Consider the following 13,817-nt stretch of genomic DNA (forward strand, 5'->3'; position numbering starts at 1 on the left):
AATTAGGTACAATGGTTTTATACCCTTCTAGACAAAGGATTCTGTTAACTCAGCAATTCATATGGTCATATACATTTATCATTTTTAATTGACATTTCCTAATTACAGAGTTTGCAGAACAGTTATAATAATTCTTCTAAAAAGTTACTGAAGCATATTTTTCAAATTATCTCCTGACGATAGACAACTTTTAACTCATGTGGATCCCCTTGACCTAACCAACCTTTAAGCTGTATGTCATTAGAATGTTCCTCTCTTCTGACAACTTAGAGGCCTCCTAGAGGAACCAAAAGGATTTTGGCTGAGTTTGTACTTTTTCCAACCGGATGCATTGCTTTTTAGAATAGAGTGAATAGAAAGTTATCCAGTGGTCATCTATCAGAGCCCGCTTCATTTACATTATACCCCCCTCTGAAAGTTTTTCAATGCAGAAACTTTCACTACCTTGCTTCTCTTCTGGGTTAGTTTCCCTCCGTTGCTTCTTCTCCTGCCTTCTTTGGAGAACAGCTTGACTCCCTCTTTTTCGTGGCAACCCCTGAGATATTGGAACACTGCTATCATGTCTCCCCTAGTCCTTCTTTCCATTAAACTAGAACTTGGAAAGGAAAACGTTTCCTTTTGGGAAAGGAGCTTGGGACGGAGGAGGAATTGGGGGGCAGAGAAAGACCCAGCCCAGGGCATGCGCTCCCCCTCCCTTTCTACTTCCGCCCTGCCTTCCCCAGCTCCCAAAGCCTTCCAGAAACTCACCGCAAAAGCATCCCTGGCCGAAGGACCCCACACTTCACTTTCGCACGTAGGAGCGATGATTTCGTGAACATGAAGATCTTCCTTATACGGTATAGATGTCTCCGTTGAAATGTTCTGCCCACAGAAGCCGCAGTGGGGATGCTGGGGGGGGGGCGGTGGGGGGGGGTCAGAGGGGCCTCTCAAGAAGAATTAGAGAGAGGAGGGCATCGCTGTGGATCTCCATTGTGCTTCTGGTGTGGCTTCAGAAGAGGGCAGGACAAGAAAGAATGGATGGAAACTAATCAAGGAGAGAAGCAACCTGGAATTAAGGAGAAACTTCCTAACAGTGAGGACAATTAACCAGCTTGCCGTCAGAAGTCTTGGGTGCCCCAATATTTAAACAGTGGAAGGAGAATTATATAAAACTGATTAATGAGAGAGAGATAATTCCTTTCCTTTCCTCCGCGGACTTAGTATGGGTGGAAACTTCAGGGGAAATGGGGGGGGGATAGGGGGAGCGGGGCTGTTATTGGCGGACCTCGGAGGCGGGGGCAAAGGATCCCCCACCTCCTCCCTGAAGGGCCAAGGGAGCAGGAGCTCTTTGTCCCGGGCGGGCGAGGCAGAGAACTTGAGCGGAGTTTGGGGTGGGGGGGAGGAAACCAGCGGTCGCTGTCCCTGTCGGGGAAGCTGGTCTCTTCGGTCGTAGGGGCGCCTGGCCAGGGGGCGATGCTGCTGCGACGGGCGCCCCTCTTGCTCCTCTGGGGACTGCTGGGCTCCTTGGTGCCGGGGGGCCGCTGCGGTGAGTTTTTGGAAGGATGGGCGATGGGGCTGAAAGGCAGGCGGGGGATGGGGGGTGGGGTGGGGTGGGGGAGGACGCGTGTCCTGCCTTGGTCTCTCTCTCCCCCCTTCAGCCCCTGTGAGGCTTCCCTTTCCCTTCACTTTCACTTTCACTTTCACTTTCCCTCCGCATTGGGAAGCCACGGCCGGCGGCAGCGCTGCCACTCTCCGCTTCTCCCCCTCCGGCCTTCCTGAGCGCGGAGGAAGGAAGGGGAGGCTGGGCAGCAGCGGGAGCAGCCTCGGCACGTCGCTCTGCTGTCCATCAATTTCCAAGTCTGATACAGCTGGAGAGGCGGCCCCCCCTTCTCCTCCTCAGGAGTCGCTGGGCCGGCCCGCTGTGGGGAGGGACTCCAAAGCCCAACATCCCCAGCCTTGAGACTAGACAACCCAGGGGTGAAATCCAACAGGTTCTGGAGAACCGATAGCGGAAATTTTGAGCAGTTTGGAGAACCGGCAAATACTACCTCTGGTTGGCCCCCGAGTGGGGTGGGAATGGAGATTTTGCAATATCCTTTCCCCTGTCACTCCACCAAGCCACGCCCAACAAGCCACCCCCATAGAACCAGTAGTACAAAAAATTGAAACCCACCACTGCATGGCATGGCTTGGTGGGCGTGGCAGGGGAAGGATACTGCAAAATCTCCATTCCCTCCCCACTCCAGGGAAAGGTTCCTGCAAAATCCCCATTTCCTCCTGATCAACTGGGAGGCAGAGAACAGATGGGGGTGGGGCCAGTCAGAGGTGGTATTTACTGGTTCTCCAAACTACTCAAGATTTCCGCTACCGGTTCTCCAGAACTGGTCAGAACCTGCTGAAACCCACCTCTGAGCCCACGGATAAAAACCATTCTTCAGTCTGTTTGTACGGCTTCCTATGGTTCTATTTCTCCTTCCGGATGGTAGAAGAATAAAGAAGGGCTGACCGGGATATGAGTCATTCCTGAGGATTTTCCTCACTCTTCTAAGGCAGCAAGTGGACCTGACATCTCCATACTCCCGTACCCTGCTGTGAAACTCCAAGCAGCTCCTGTCCTGCTGGTCCTCCGGGCAGTCGGCATGTAGGGTAAGACAGAGGGTCAGGTCCACAAGCAACTGTGTCAACCCGGAGGTCCCCCTCACCACATGTGCCCAGCTGTTTCCAAAGTCAGCCAAGAGTTGCTTGAAAAACTTCTTTCAGGGTTAATCTCATGACTGGAATCCTCCAAAGTTGGTCTTCTCTTTGAGAGTTGCTTTTCACCATAGCATCAAGGGAGGAGCTGGAGCTGCAGACCCTCCTAATTCTGTCCTTCACCCTCTTCCCCTTCCAGGCTCCCCCAGGCACTCCCTGCGCTATTCCTACCTGAGGGTGTCAGAATCCAGCTGGGAGCTGCCCCAGTTCCTTTCTGTGATCCTCCTGGATGATCAGCCCATCGCTCGAAACCACCACCAGACCAGCGGGATGGAGCTTCTGGTGCCCTGGATGGGAGCAGAGGAGGAGACGATCCTTGTGGCCCTTGAAAGGGAGTTCAGGGTTGACCTGGAGGAGTTATCAAAACTCAGCCACCAGACTGCAGGTAAGCAGAGGCAGATCTGCCTTCAAGCCCCAAATTCTCCCCCACCCACCCCCCCAATCTTACTTTTTGCCTCTTGTCGCTTTAATTATCAGGGGAGGCAAGCAGGCAAAATCCCAAAAGCGCTTTTTCCAAAAGTCCCAAAGTTTTGGGAAAATGCAGCTTTTGGACAATCATGGCCCAGATGATTTGAGAATCTTCAAAGCGGGCAAAGAATAGAAAGCGGGTGATTGGGGCCTTGGATGGTTGGCATGATTTGAAAAGGAAAATATCATTTGACCACCAAGGGCTGCAAAGGGGCGTAATGGTGAGAGATCCTTTCCTATAAAACAGGGGTGTCAAACTCAAGGCCCACGGGCCGCATCTGGGCGTGGAAATATTGAAGGAACGGCCTGTGGTGCCTCTGCCAGTCAAAAATGGGCTTTGCCCAGCTCCCCACAGCCATCAGAGGCCTCCCCCACCCCCGGTGGCCTGTTTTTGGCCAGCAGAGTGCTGTAGGAGGCCGTGGAGGCCAAGAATGGGGCATGGGGGGTGTGTGCGTGCATTCCCCCCCTCCCCCGTGCCCCATTTTGGTTGGCAGTGGCATTGTGGGCTGGTCATTTGATATTTCCAGGCTGCCTCCCCCCACCCCACCCCTCGGTGCAGGAGGCAGCATCTTCTTCATTTTCTCTTTAGCAGCATCTGTTAACTAGAACTACTGTATTTTTCAGAGTATAAGATACACTATATCCCCCCTAAAAGAGGGTGAAAATTTGGGTGCGTTTTATACACCGAATGTAGCCCCACCCCACCCTCACCCTTTGGCTCTGCCTCCCAGCAATTTACCTCCTTGCAGCAAACAGCCCGTTTCAGCTTCAGCACAGCCGGATTAGCACAAGCAGCTGATTGTTGGTTGGATCGGCCTCCCGACCCTCAGCTATTTCAGGCTGCAGGGATTGCCATTGCCTATTGCCAGGTGGGCAGCTGCTGTTTGCTGCAAGGAGGTAAATTGCTGGGAGGTAGAGGCAGATTTTTTTTTTCTTGTGCTAATCAGGCTGTGCTGAAAATGAAAATGAAACTAAAGCAGGCTCTTTGCTGTTTGCTGCAAGGAGGTAAATTGCTGGGAGGTAGAGGCAGATTTTTTTTTCTTGTGCTAATCAGGCTGTGCTGAAAATGAAAATGAAACTAAAGCAGGCTCTTTGCTGTTTGCTGCAAGGAGGCAAATTGCTGGGAGGTAGAGGCAGATTTTTTTTTCTTGTGCTAATCAGGCTGTGCTGAAAATGAAAATGAAACTAAAGCAGGCTCTTTGCTGTTTGCTGCAAGGAGGCAAATTGCTGGGAGGTAGAGGCAGATTTTTTTTTCTTGTTTTCCTCCCCCAAAAAGCTAGGTGCATCTTATAGTCCGGAGTTGGATTTGGAGGATACCTACCATATCTGAAAAATACAGTAGGTACCCTCCAAGATCTGGATGGCTGTTTGTTCAGAAAAGCCAAAAACATCTGGCTCTTCACCCAGGTCTTTGATGAGATTGAGCCCCCTTGTATCACTGAGTTTGTCATCTTTTATCTTAATCTTTTACCTGCGATTGATTTAACTGTAATCTTTATGATTGTTGTGAGCCACCGAGGGTCATTGAGAACTACATGTCTTTAATCTCTACATTATGGAATTGAGACTATTTCTGCCAGAAAGTAAATCTGTCTGTAATAGCTGTTTTGAATGCAAACGGGGGAAAAAAATGCATCTTGAGCCTGTGTCAAACGCCCACCATGGCCATGCCCACCATGCAGGGATGAAATTCTACCGGTTTGCACCGGTTTGATGAACCGGTAGTAATAAAAGCTACTGGTTCGGGTGAGCTGGTAGTTAAAAAAAGCTAGCGGTTCATCTGAACTCATATTTCCAACAATCAGCTGTGCCGCAGGAAATCCTGCTTTCTAGAGAATCTAAATCACGCAGCTCAGCTGTTCCCCCCATTGCTGTTCTACTTACCTTCTTAAGCCTCCTTTTTTGGCATGCAGTGTGCGTTTGGCACACACCGCACATGAGCGTGCAGCGAACCAGTGGCAAACCACAGAGGATTTCACCATTGCGACCATGGCAATGCCCACCCAGACCATACCCACTCCTGGCCATGCCCTACCCCAGCCCCCAGAGGTCAGACACAACCCTGATGTAGCCCTCAATGAAATCGAGTTTGACACCCCTGGCCTGCTGTAAAGAAAAGAAAGTATCCCCCACCCCCTCTCTCATGGTCTTCATGGTTTGTCCCCATCCCAAAAGATTAAGTGCAGTCCATGATCACAAAAGAGATCTCCCCCTCCGCCCCCGTAAAAAAGATGGGAGGACAGATCCATTTTCCATTTTCACCCCTTTCATGGCATCGATGCCCCTGTCTAAGCATCCCATCCTCTGCCGTCCCCTTCTCCTTTCTCCTTCCGCCTTTCCCAACATCCGGATCTTCTCCAAGGAGTTCCCTCTTCTCATCTGGTGGCCAAAGTATTTCAGCTTCAGGCTCAGCTGGTGGGATGGAAGGAAACATTTGAGTCAAGGGTGGGGTCTCCAGGGGAGAGGAACTCTGGACTATTCCTACCCCATCTTTCAGGGCTTCACACCTGGCAGTCGATTTTGGGCTGTGAACTCAGGGAAGACGGGAGCAAAGGAGGGTTTTTGCACTACAGCTATGATGGGATGGACTTCATCAGTTTCGACAACAAGATCCTCAGATGGGTGGCAGCTCAGCCCCAGGCCCAGAAGGTCAAGGAGACGTGGGAAGATGATACAAGGAGGTCCAAGAGGAATAAGGTCTACCTTGAGGAAATGTGCATTGAGAGGATGCAGAAATACCTGCCCAAGCAGGAGTCTCTGAAGGAGACAGGTGAGTGACCAAATGGGCCCTGGTTGTACAATTTTTTTCTGGGCTCCCTCTTCTCTCCCCCCCCCATATTTTTCTGCCGAACACAAAGAAGTCAGGCTTCACACGCCTGACAGGAAGAGATCTGGGCATTTACCAAATCAAACTACAGGAGGACAGCAGGGGAAATCACCTTCAATGCCCCCCTAAAATAAGTTTTTCAAAGAGAAAAAACAAGCTAATTAATCTAGAGATGGAGGCTGAGATCCATTTCCATGAGGAAATCTGGCAAAACAAAAGAAAGTCTAATTCTCACATCCAGCTGAACCAAAAGGTGAATTTCTTCTTAATTTCCATCTGGAACATCTGGAAGAATTTGAACAAATTCAATGTGGGATATGAAAACTAAATCAGCCCCCAAGCAGGACAATTATTTTGGTATGTGTCCTTTTCAAAAATAAAGCTAATGAGTTCAAGACCTCCATCTTTGAAGGTCCCAGAGATTCAGGAGAGGAGAGGGAGCAGTGGGAGAGGATGGCCAAATGAGGATTTCCCTACTATTAAATCGTCTGGACACAAAGAGTAAAAAATCCTGAGAATTGTGTTGTTGCTGTTTCTGCAGAGCCCCCAGTGGGGAAGGTGACTCACAAGGTGGTGGATGACAGCCTGGAGGTCCTCATCTGCCAGGCCTTTGGCTTCTACCCCAAGGAGATCCAGGCCATCTGGATGAGGGACGGAGAGGCCTCTCAGTATGAGACCCTCCATAGGAACGTGGCCCCCAACTCAGACGGGACCTATTACATCTGGCTCAGCATTGAGATCGACCCCAAGGAGAGGGACCATTTTCAATGTCACCTGGAGCACGAGGGCTTTCAGGAGCCCCTGGTCTTGGCCTTGGAGGAGGAAACAGGTGAGACATTGAGAAGTTACAAAATGGTACTTCTTGGTCAGATGGGTGGCATATAAATTTATTAAATGAATACAGTAAATAAACATCAATGTAGAGGTAAGTTGTCCAACAACGTTGGATGGTTTTCTGCTGTCATCTAAAATTTCCAGAGGGAAAGGAGGGAATTTAGGAGTCCTTGGTGTTGACTTGGAAGGAGGAAACGGGTGAGAGATTGAGCAGCTGTGACATCTTAGGTCTTGGTGAGATGGGCAGCATATATGTTTATTAAATAAATAAAGTAAATCTAAAAAATGTAGAACTAGGCTGTTCATCAATGTTGGATGGTTTTCTGCTGTCATCTAAACTTTCCAGAGGGAAAGGAGAGAATTTAGGGTTGTGTTTCGTGATGGTAAAGAAGAGATGATTGAGAGGGGAGTTGGAAGTGGACACTTGAGAACAGAGGTAGGAAAATATGATACGATACGGAGATGGAAGAGATTGAGAGATAGGAAACTCTGTTTTGCTTTCTGGCAGAATTATCTGATGGGACAAGTTGCCTCCGGTCCTTCAGTGCCCCTTTCAGCAGGGGAGGCTGGGCTTTTGTCAGCTACGTCAGAGCTATTCTTTTTTGCAAAACTATAATATTCGAACGATTGCAATCCGCACCTGCTTCCTTCTCCCTCCATTTATCTTCAGGTGAACTAGGGAGGGATCAGTCTGATGCATTTGCTTCACCTGATCTTTGCCTGGGCTGAAGCCCCTGGGCCCTCTGCACCTGTGGAGGGGAGGGGCTTCCTCCAGGTGGGGGCACTTCCTGGAGGCCAGAGCAGCTTGGGAATGGCTTCCCTTGATCAGCATTTCCACTTCAGGGAACTCAGCACCTGTCTAATAGAAACCGTGTTTCTCCTTTTTTAGGAGGCGTAAGGTGGATTGTTTTGGGAGTTGTGGCCACTGTGGGAATTGTGATCTTGGGCCTTTTGAGTCTCTTCCTGGAATGTAAGTGAAACAAAGTCATCCACTGACCCAACCCCATGTCCTTCTGTGTTGACTGAGCTGCTTGTGGGTGGGGCAGAGCTTCTCTGAGAGTTGCAGCCAGAATCCCTACGAGATCCTTCCCTACAGGCAGCATTGTTTTTTTTTGAAAAAAGTTTTTTATTTCTTATGCACAAATTGTAAATATACATTCTCTTATCCATAATTGATCATATATATATACATATTTTTCTAATGAAAGCATAAAAATAAGATATTTTAATTACATTTATTACATTTACATTTATTATTTATTACATTTTATTACATCTCTTTTCCCTCTTTTCAGAACAAACCTTCTTCTCCTTCTTCTTTCTTTCCCCTCCGTCCCTCCTCTCTTCTTCTACTTTCTTCCTCCTCCTCTCCTCTCCTCCCCTACTTGCCCTTCCTCTCCCCCACTCCTCCCCTCTTTTCCCCCTTTCTCACCTTCTCTCCTGCTCTTGTCCACGATCCTTTCTTCCTCTCCTTCCCCTTTCTTCCATTCCTCTCTTTCCCTCTCTTTCTCCTTTGTTGTGCACTATTTCCTTTATTTGGTATCCGAGCAACTCCAATTTTCTAATAATGTATACTTCCTTTTCAGTTTCGTTCCCATTTTACCCAATCCATCATTTCATAATTGTACATTTATATTTATAATCTTCTTTCTCCCCCCCACCCTCCATTCCCCTTTTCAAACATTTTCAACATTTAGCTGATTTATCTTTAAACATTTTTGCTAGTCTTTCTGGTGGCATATGCCATCTATAAAACATTTTATATAAATTTTCTTTATATGCAGTTGCCATTCTCAATTTATAATTCCTTTCCCATAGTTCTCTAATTCTGTTGCATAGCCAAAGAATTTCGCCCATGTTATCATTGCCCACAGACAGCATTTAGGTGAGAAAGGGAGAAGAAGCTATGGAGCCATTGTTGCACTTCCTGCAAATCTCAACGTCTTCCTGTTGTGTGGGAGAAAACCTCTTTGGCCTTATGCAGACTTTCTTCAGAGGAGCAAATATCAGCACCTCTGGAGCAGGGGTGGGTTCTACTTACCTTTACTACCAGTTCACAAAGGGATCACGCACGCGCCTTGCTTCGCTCATTGACGTGCCTTGCTTCTGAGCATGCGCAGATAGCTTCTGATGACATCAGGGTCAGGGGGCAGAACCTCCCACCGGTTTTACTACCGGTTCTATAGAACCGGTCCGAACCAGGGGCAACCCACCACTGCTCTGGAGTCCAGGAAAAGTCCCTTAAATGATCTGGGAAGTGCGAGGAATTCCACAATCCTGTTCCTGAAGAAGATCTATTTGCCATGTCACCTGGCCAAAGTGTTCTGTCCCCAACCCCACGCACACCCCCCCCAACAGACGTTCAGGAGTTAAAGACCAAACCAGCTGGCAAAATCCTTTTCCTTAAGATAACGGAACTTGGCAACAACCTAGTGGCTGCCTGCCAAGAGTTTATTATTTACAAAGAGGAGAGATAACTTCTTCCCACTTCTGATACATCAAAGGAAAGCAGCTCAATCATTACAATCAAGTCCAGAGATAGTCCAGTAAAGTCTTAAAGCAAAAGTCCGGCAATGCAGAATGGCGTGGAAGCATTCAGCTTTGTTCGTCACAAGGTTTGACTGGCCACCATGCTCCCTTTTATATCCTGTGGGGTGTGGTCCAGTGACTCAGCCTAATCTCGGGCACGCCTTTTCTTCTGTTGCGCGCGCTTATCTCTGCGACGCTGGCGTGGATCCAGCCAAGACTCATTGCCCTCATCACTGTCCATCTGTGGCTGCGTGGACGTGCTTGGCCCCGGCCCTATCTCTTGCTCTTCGGCGGACACCAAAGGCATTGCCAGAGAGGAGGGTCCTGGAGAGGGAGGCCTTGCCAACTCCTCTCCCTCACTCTCGGAGTCCTCTCCTGCCGATGACACAGGCTCAGGTAACGGACCACAACACAAAGGAAGCTCTGATGGAAGGGGAGGTCCATGGAGGGAGGGGCCCATGGGCCATGCCTCTCCTTGCAATCACACCTGGATATGAGAAGGAGGGAGGCGGGAGGACATGTCTCCTCAATTGAATTTCACCGAGTCTATCTCAGGACTTCTATGTAATTTTCTCAGCAAGAATTTGGAAGTACTTTGCCATTTCCTTCTTCCTGGATGGACCTTCTGATTGGCTTGTGATTCTCTGATTTGTCTGAAATGGTATAGGGTTTCCTACCTAAGCAGGGGGTTGGACTAGAAGACCTCCAAGGCAGAGGTGAATTCCAGCAGGTTCTGACAGGTTCTGGAAAACCGGTAGCAGAAATTTTGAGTAGTTTAGAAAACCAGAAAATACCACCTCTGGCTGGTCCCAGATGGGGAGAAAATGGAGATTTTGCAATATCTTTCCCCTAGGAGTAGAATGGGAATGGAGATTTTGCAGTATCCTTCCCCTGCCATGCTCACCAAACGACGCCACTCCCATGGAACCGGTAGTAAAAAAAAATGAATTTCATCACTGCTCCAAGGCCTATTCCATTCCATTCCATTCTATTTTCCTATCCCCTATCCCCATTCCACATTCTATTCTATTTTCTATTCTATTCTATTCCATTCTCTATTCTCTAATCCAGGCAGACCCAGTTTAGCCTTCCACGATCAGCCAATTGCTGGTTCTTAGATCTGGCTAGGTTAAGATTGGGTCACAAATGTCGTGACAGTTGAATTAAGAACGTCTGTGGGAAACACCCTCTGTCTTGTACCAGCAACAAGAATCCAAGAGGTTTAGCATCATTGTTGTAGAGTAATTGATGGTGATTCAGTTCAGGTTCCTTCCTTTAGTGTTCAGAATAAATCCTTCTCCAGCTCAGATAGGAGCTGCTGCCCTCTGAAATAAACTAGCTATCTGCTCTTTTTCCCATCTGTCAGGCCGGCAGAGGAGACTCAGAAGAGAATTCTATCGTAAGTTTCCAATAATCATTTATTCTAACTCTATGGACGGTACAGAAGATAAGAAGAAATAACAGAGGTTGACCTAACCTAAAATAACATCGGAGGTGAGTCTGAATTTGAAGAAACAAAACTCCAACTTGGAATTACCTGAGAACCAAGACCATCAGGGATGTTGAGGTGAGGAATTAAATTTTTCCAAAGTTGTCGTGTGTGGATTATGGGCTTCCTGGGGCTCCTGGGATGACTTGCTCTGCAGCGGAAGTTCTGGCTCAGCTCAGCCTCTCTGGCCCATCAACTCCAAGGGAGGAGAGAGAGATGGGGAAGGAGCCATGAGCAGGAGTTGGGGCACCCTGGAGAAATGGGAAGGATTGGAGGGGAGGGGGAGAAGGAAGAGCATGAAGGGGACTCCTTGGCCATGATACTGGAGGCATAAGAAAGCCTGGAGGAGAAGTGAGGAGGCCCCCAACAGCAGCTCTTTGTCCCGAGAGGGTTATCCTTCCTTCTTCTTTGGCTGCTTCCTCTGGTGCCTGTGGAGGTTGCAGTGGGGGGAAGAGACAGCTGAAGGGAGGAGAGAAGAAACAGCCCCCACCCCATACAAATGACAGTGTTGACTTCCTCCATTTTTTTCTCTTTGAAGCACAAGGCATCCTATGGACCATAGAAGACAGGGAGAGATCTAGAAATCACTGTGTCGTCATTGCGTAGGGAAGAAGGAAAGGAACCTCCAGCGTGGACAACTTGGACACATTATCCAAAAGCCAAGATCAAAGCAAATAATAGCCCTCAACTTGTTTTGAGGGACAACAGGGACCTCCAGCCCCAGACTAGCCAACCCCACCTTGTGCAAGTTCTGCAAAGCATGAGATGATTCTGCGTCCTTTCTTATACCCACTACAGTCTTCCTTCTTCGTATTCTAATTACTCTTGTCATATAATCTAACTACATTGTAAAATCAAGTAATATACTCTAACTTAGATTTTACATCTTCCTGCAACAGACAGATTCCTTTCTTGGTTTATCTTTTGTTATATTTTCCCTCCTTTTGTCTTCCTAATTGGCCAACTAATTGGTCCCCTATTAACAGCATAAAAGGTGTGTGGATTGCTCTGGTAGTTTGAGATAGTTATGTGGCAATTCCTGGAGGAAAAGGGGCGGAAGGAAAAGGATTTATGAAGGATTTAGATCTTAATGCAGGAAGGATGCAATTGATTGGAGGCATACGCCAGTTTATCCTCATTTCCCCTCCCCCCCCATACAGAGGGAAGCAACAGGGTTAAAATTAAATCTTAACTTGCACACATTCTCAATTTTGTCTGCTGAAGAATCAACTAAAGAACCAGTTAATTAATCCACCCATGTCTGGGCAGTGAAAGTTTATGTCTTAATGGGTTTTCTTAGTGTATAAGAATTCTCACCGATTCTTACAAATCTTTTATTGGGCTAGAACCGTGATGGTGAACCTATGGCACGCGTGCCACAGGTGGCAGCGGAGCCATATCTGTGGGCACGCAAGTGTTGCCCTAGTTCAGCTCCAGCACGCATATGTGCACCGGCCAGCTGATTTTTGGGCCTTCCAGGCCCACCGGAAGTCAGGAAACGGACCGTTTCCAGCCTCCGAAGGGCCTCTGGGGGGTGGGGAAGGCTGTTTTCACCCTCCCCAGGCTCCAAGAAAGGTTCTGGAGCCTGGGGAGGACAAAAATGGGCCTATCAGGCCCACCGTGCCATCACGTGCCAAAAGTGGGGGGAGCATGGAGGGGTTGCACATGCATTTGTGGGCACGCACGTGTGCGATCCCCCACGTGACCCGTGCTTTTGGCACACGATGGCAAAAAGGTTAGCCATCATTGGGCTACAGCTGGTACAAAAGGCAGCATCTTGTACATGGACTGGCATGAGACGGGGCAGCAACGCAACTCCTATCTTGGCGCAGGCAAGGGAAGGGTTTGCATGGGCTCTAATGGGGTCCTGAATGCAATTCCAGGTGTTGCTTGGAACTTAGAAAGAGCCTGGCTGGCTCTGAATCAAGGCCCAGCTTGGTCCTTTACATGCAGTTCTGATCAGGAGAAGGTGGAGGACTATCTGCTCCCTCACCCTATTCCACAAGGCAAGGAGATCCTGTGTTGAAAATTTCCAGCAAGGGGCCACGGACTAATTGGGGAAGGAGGTCACACTCTTTTCTCCATTGAAATCTGCCCCCTCCCACATGCCAGCACCACCCAAACCTTGAGAAATCCTCCTGGCGGACTGGTTGAAATCCTGGCCAGGGATCCTTTTACTACAGCAGGTGTCCTCCCTTTTTGAGGGAGAAGCCCAGCTCCATGCTCCATACCTTGTGATTCCCCTGTCCCCCAGGTTAAATGACTGCCATCTGCTCTCCCATTGGGTTCTCCCAAAAAATTAGAGAGATACTGCAGCTGGTACAAAAGGCAGCATCTTGTACATGGACTGGCATGTAACTCCTGGGATCCTGAGTGCAATTCCAGGTGTTGCTTGGAACTTAGAAAGAGTTCCCTTAAACTCCACTGAAGATCTTACTTAGCCTGGTAATGAAATGTCCAGAAACCAACCCACAAGCTCAGAGAATGAACCTTCACCAGTGGTGGGTTCCTCCCGGTTTGGTCCGGTTCGGCCGAGCCGGTACGGGTGACGATATGACGTCACCGAACAGGTTCTCCCCCCCCGCCCTCCCACCCCCCCACATTATTCTTACCTTTTATTTGGTCCCACCCCCAATCTATTGCTGCCTCCTGAGTCCCAGCTGATGACTAGAGGGAAAAAAACTGTTTAAACTCTTGCTGCGGGGCTTCAAAGGGCCGCCTTACAGCTGATCAGTGTTAAAAGCAAACAAATGAGTCGGGTCGTAAGTGCGAGGACTGGTCGTAAGTGCGAGGACCTTCCAGAAATGACTGACCAGCTAGCCACACCCACCTAGTCACATGACCTCCAAGCCACACCCACAAAATAAGCCACGCCCACGGAACCCGTAGTAAAAACATTTAGAACCCACCCCTGACCTTCACCCACACTTTGAAAGAGAG

The 13,817-nt window shown here is 48.7% G+C and overlaps 2 protein-coding genes across 2 annotated transcripts in view; both read left to right on the forward strand.

The window, feature by feature from the left end:
* LOC117668168 (uncharacterized) overlaps nt 1-13,817 on the forward strand; it is a 59,376-nt gene that overhangs the window by 15,432 nt on the left and 30,127 nt on the right. The window contains exons 5-6 of the mRNA XM_087885334.1: nt 7,749-7,829; nt 10,755-10,847. Of these exons, the coding sequence (XP_087741460.1) occupies nt 7,749-7,829; nt 10,755-10,847 (174 nt within the window). The remainder of the gene's footprint in view (nt 1-7,748; nt 7,830-10,754; nt 10,848-13,817) is intronic.
* LOC148115976 (major histocompatibility complex class I-related protein 1-like) lies at nt 1,397-7,588 on the forward strand. The gene is made up of 5 exons (XM_087888245.1): nt 1,397-1,525; nt 2,870-3,115; nt 5,696-5,968; nt 6,567-6,854; nt 7,530-7,588. The coding sequence occupies exons 1-5, from the start codon at nt 1,453-1,455 to the stop codon at nt 7,586-7,588; spliced, it is 939 nt and encodes a 312-aa protein (XP_087744371.1). The 5' UTR covers nt 1,397-1,452.

The sequence above is a fragment of the Pantherophis guttatus genome, chromosome 2 (genome assembly GCF_059756535.1).
Source record: "Pantherophis guttatus breed Tessera chromosome 2, ASM5975653v1, whole genome shotgun sequence".
In the NCBI taxonomy this organism is placed as follows: Eukaryota; Metazoa; Chordata; class Lepidosauria; order Squamata; family Colubridae; genus Pantherophis; species Pantherophis guttatus.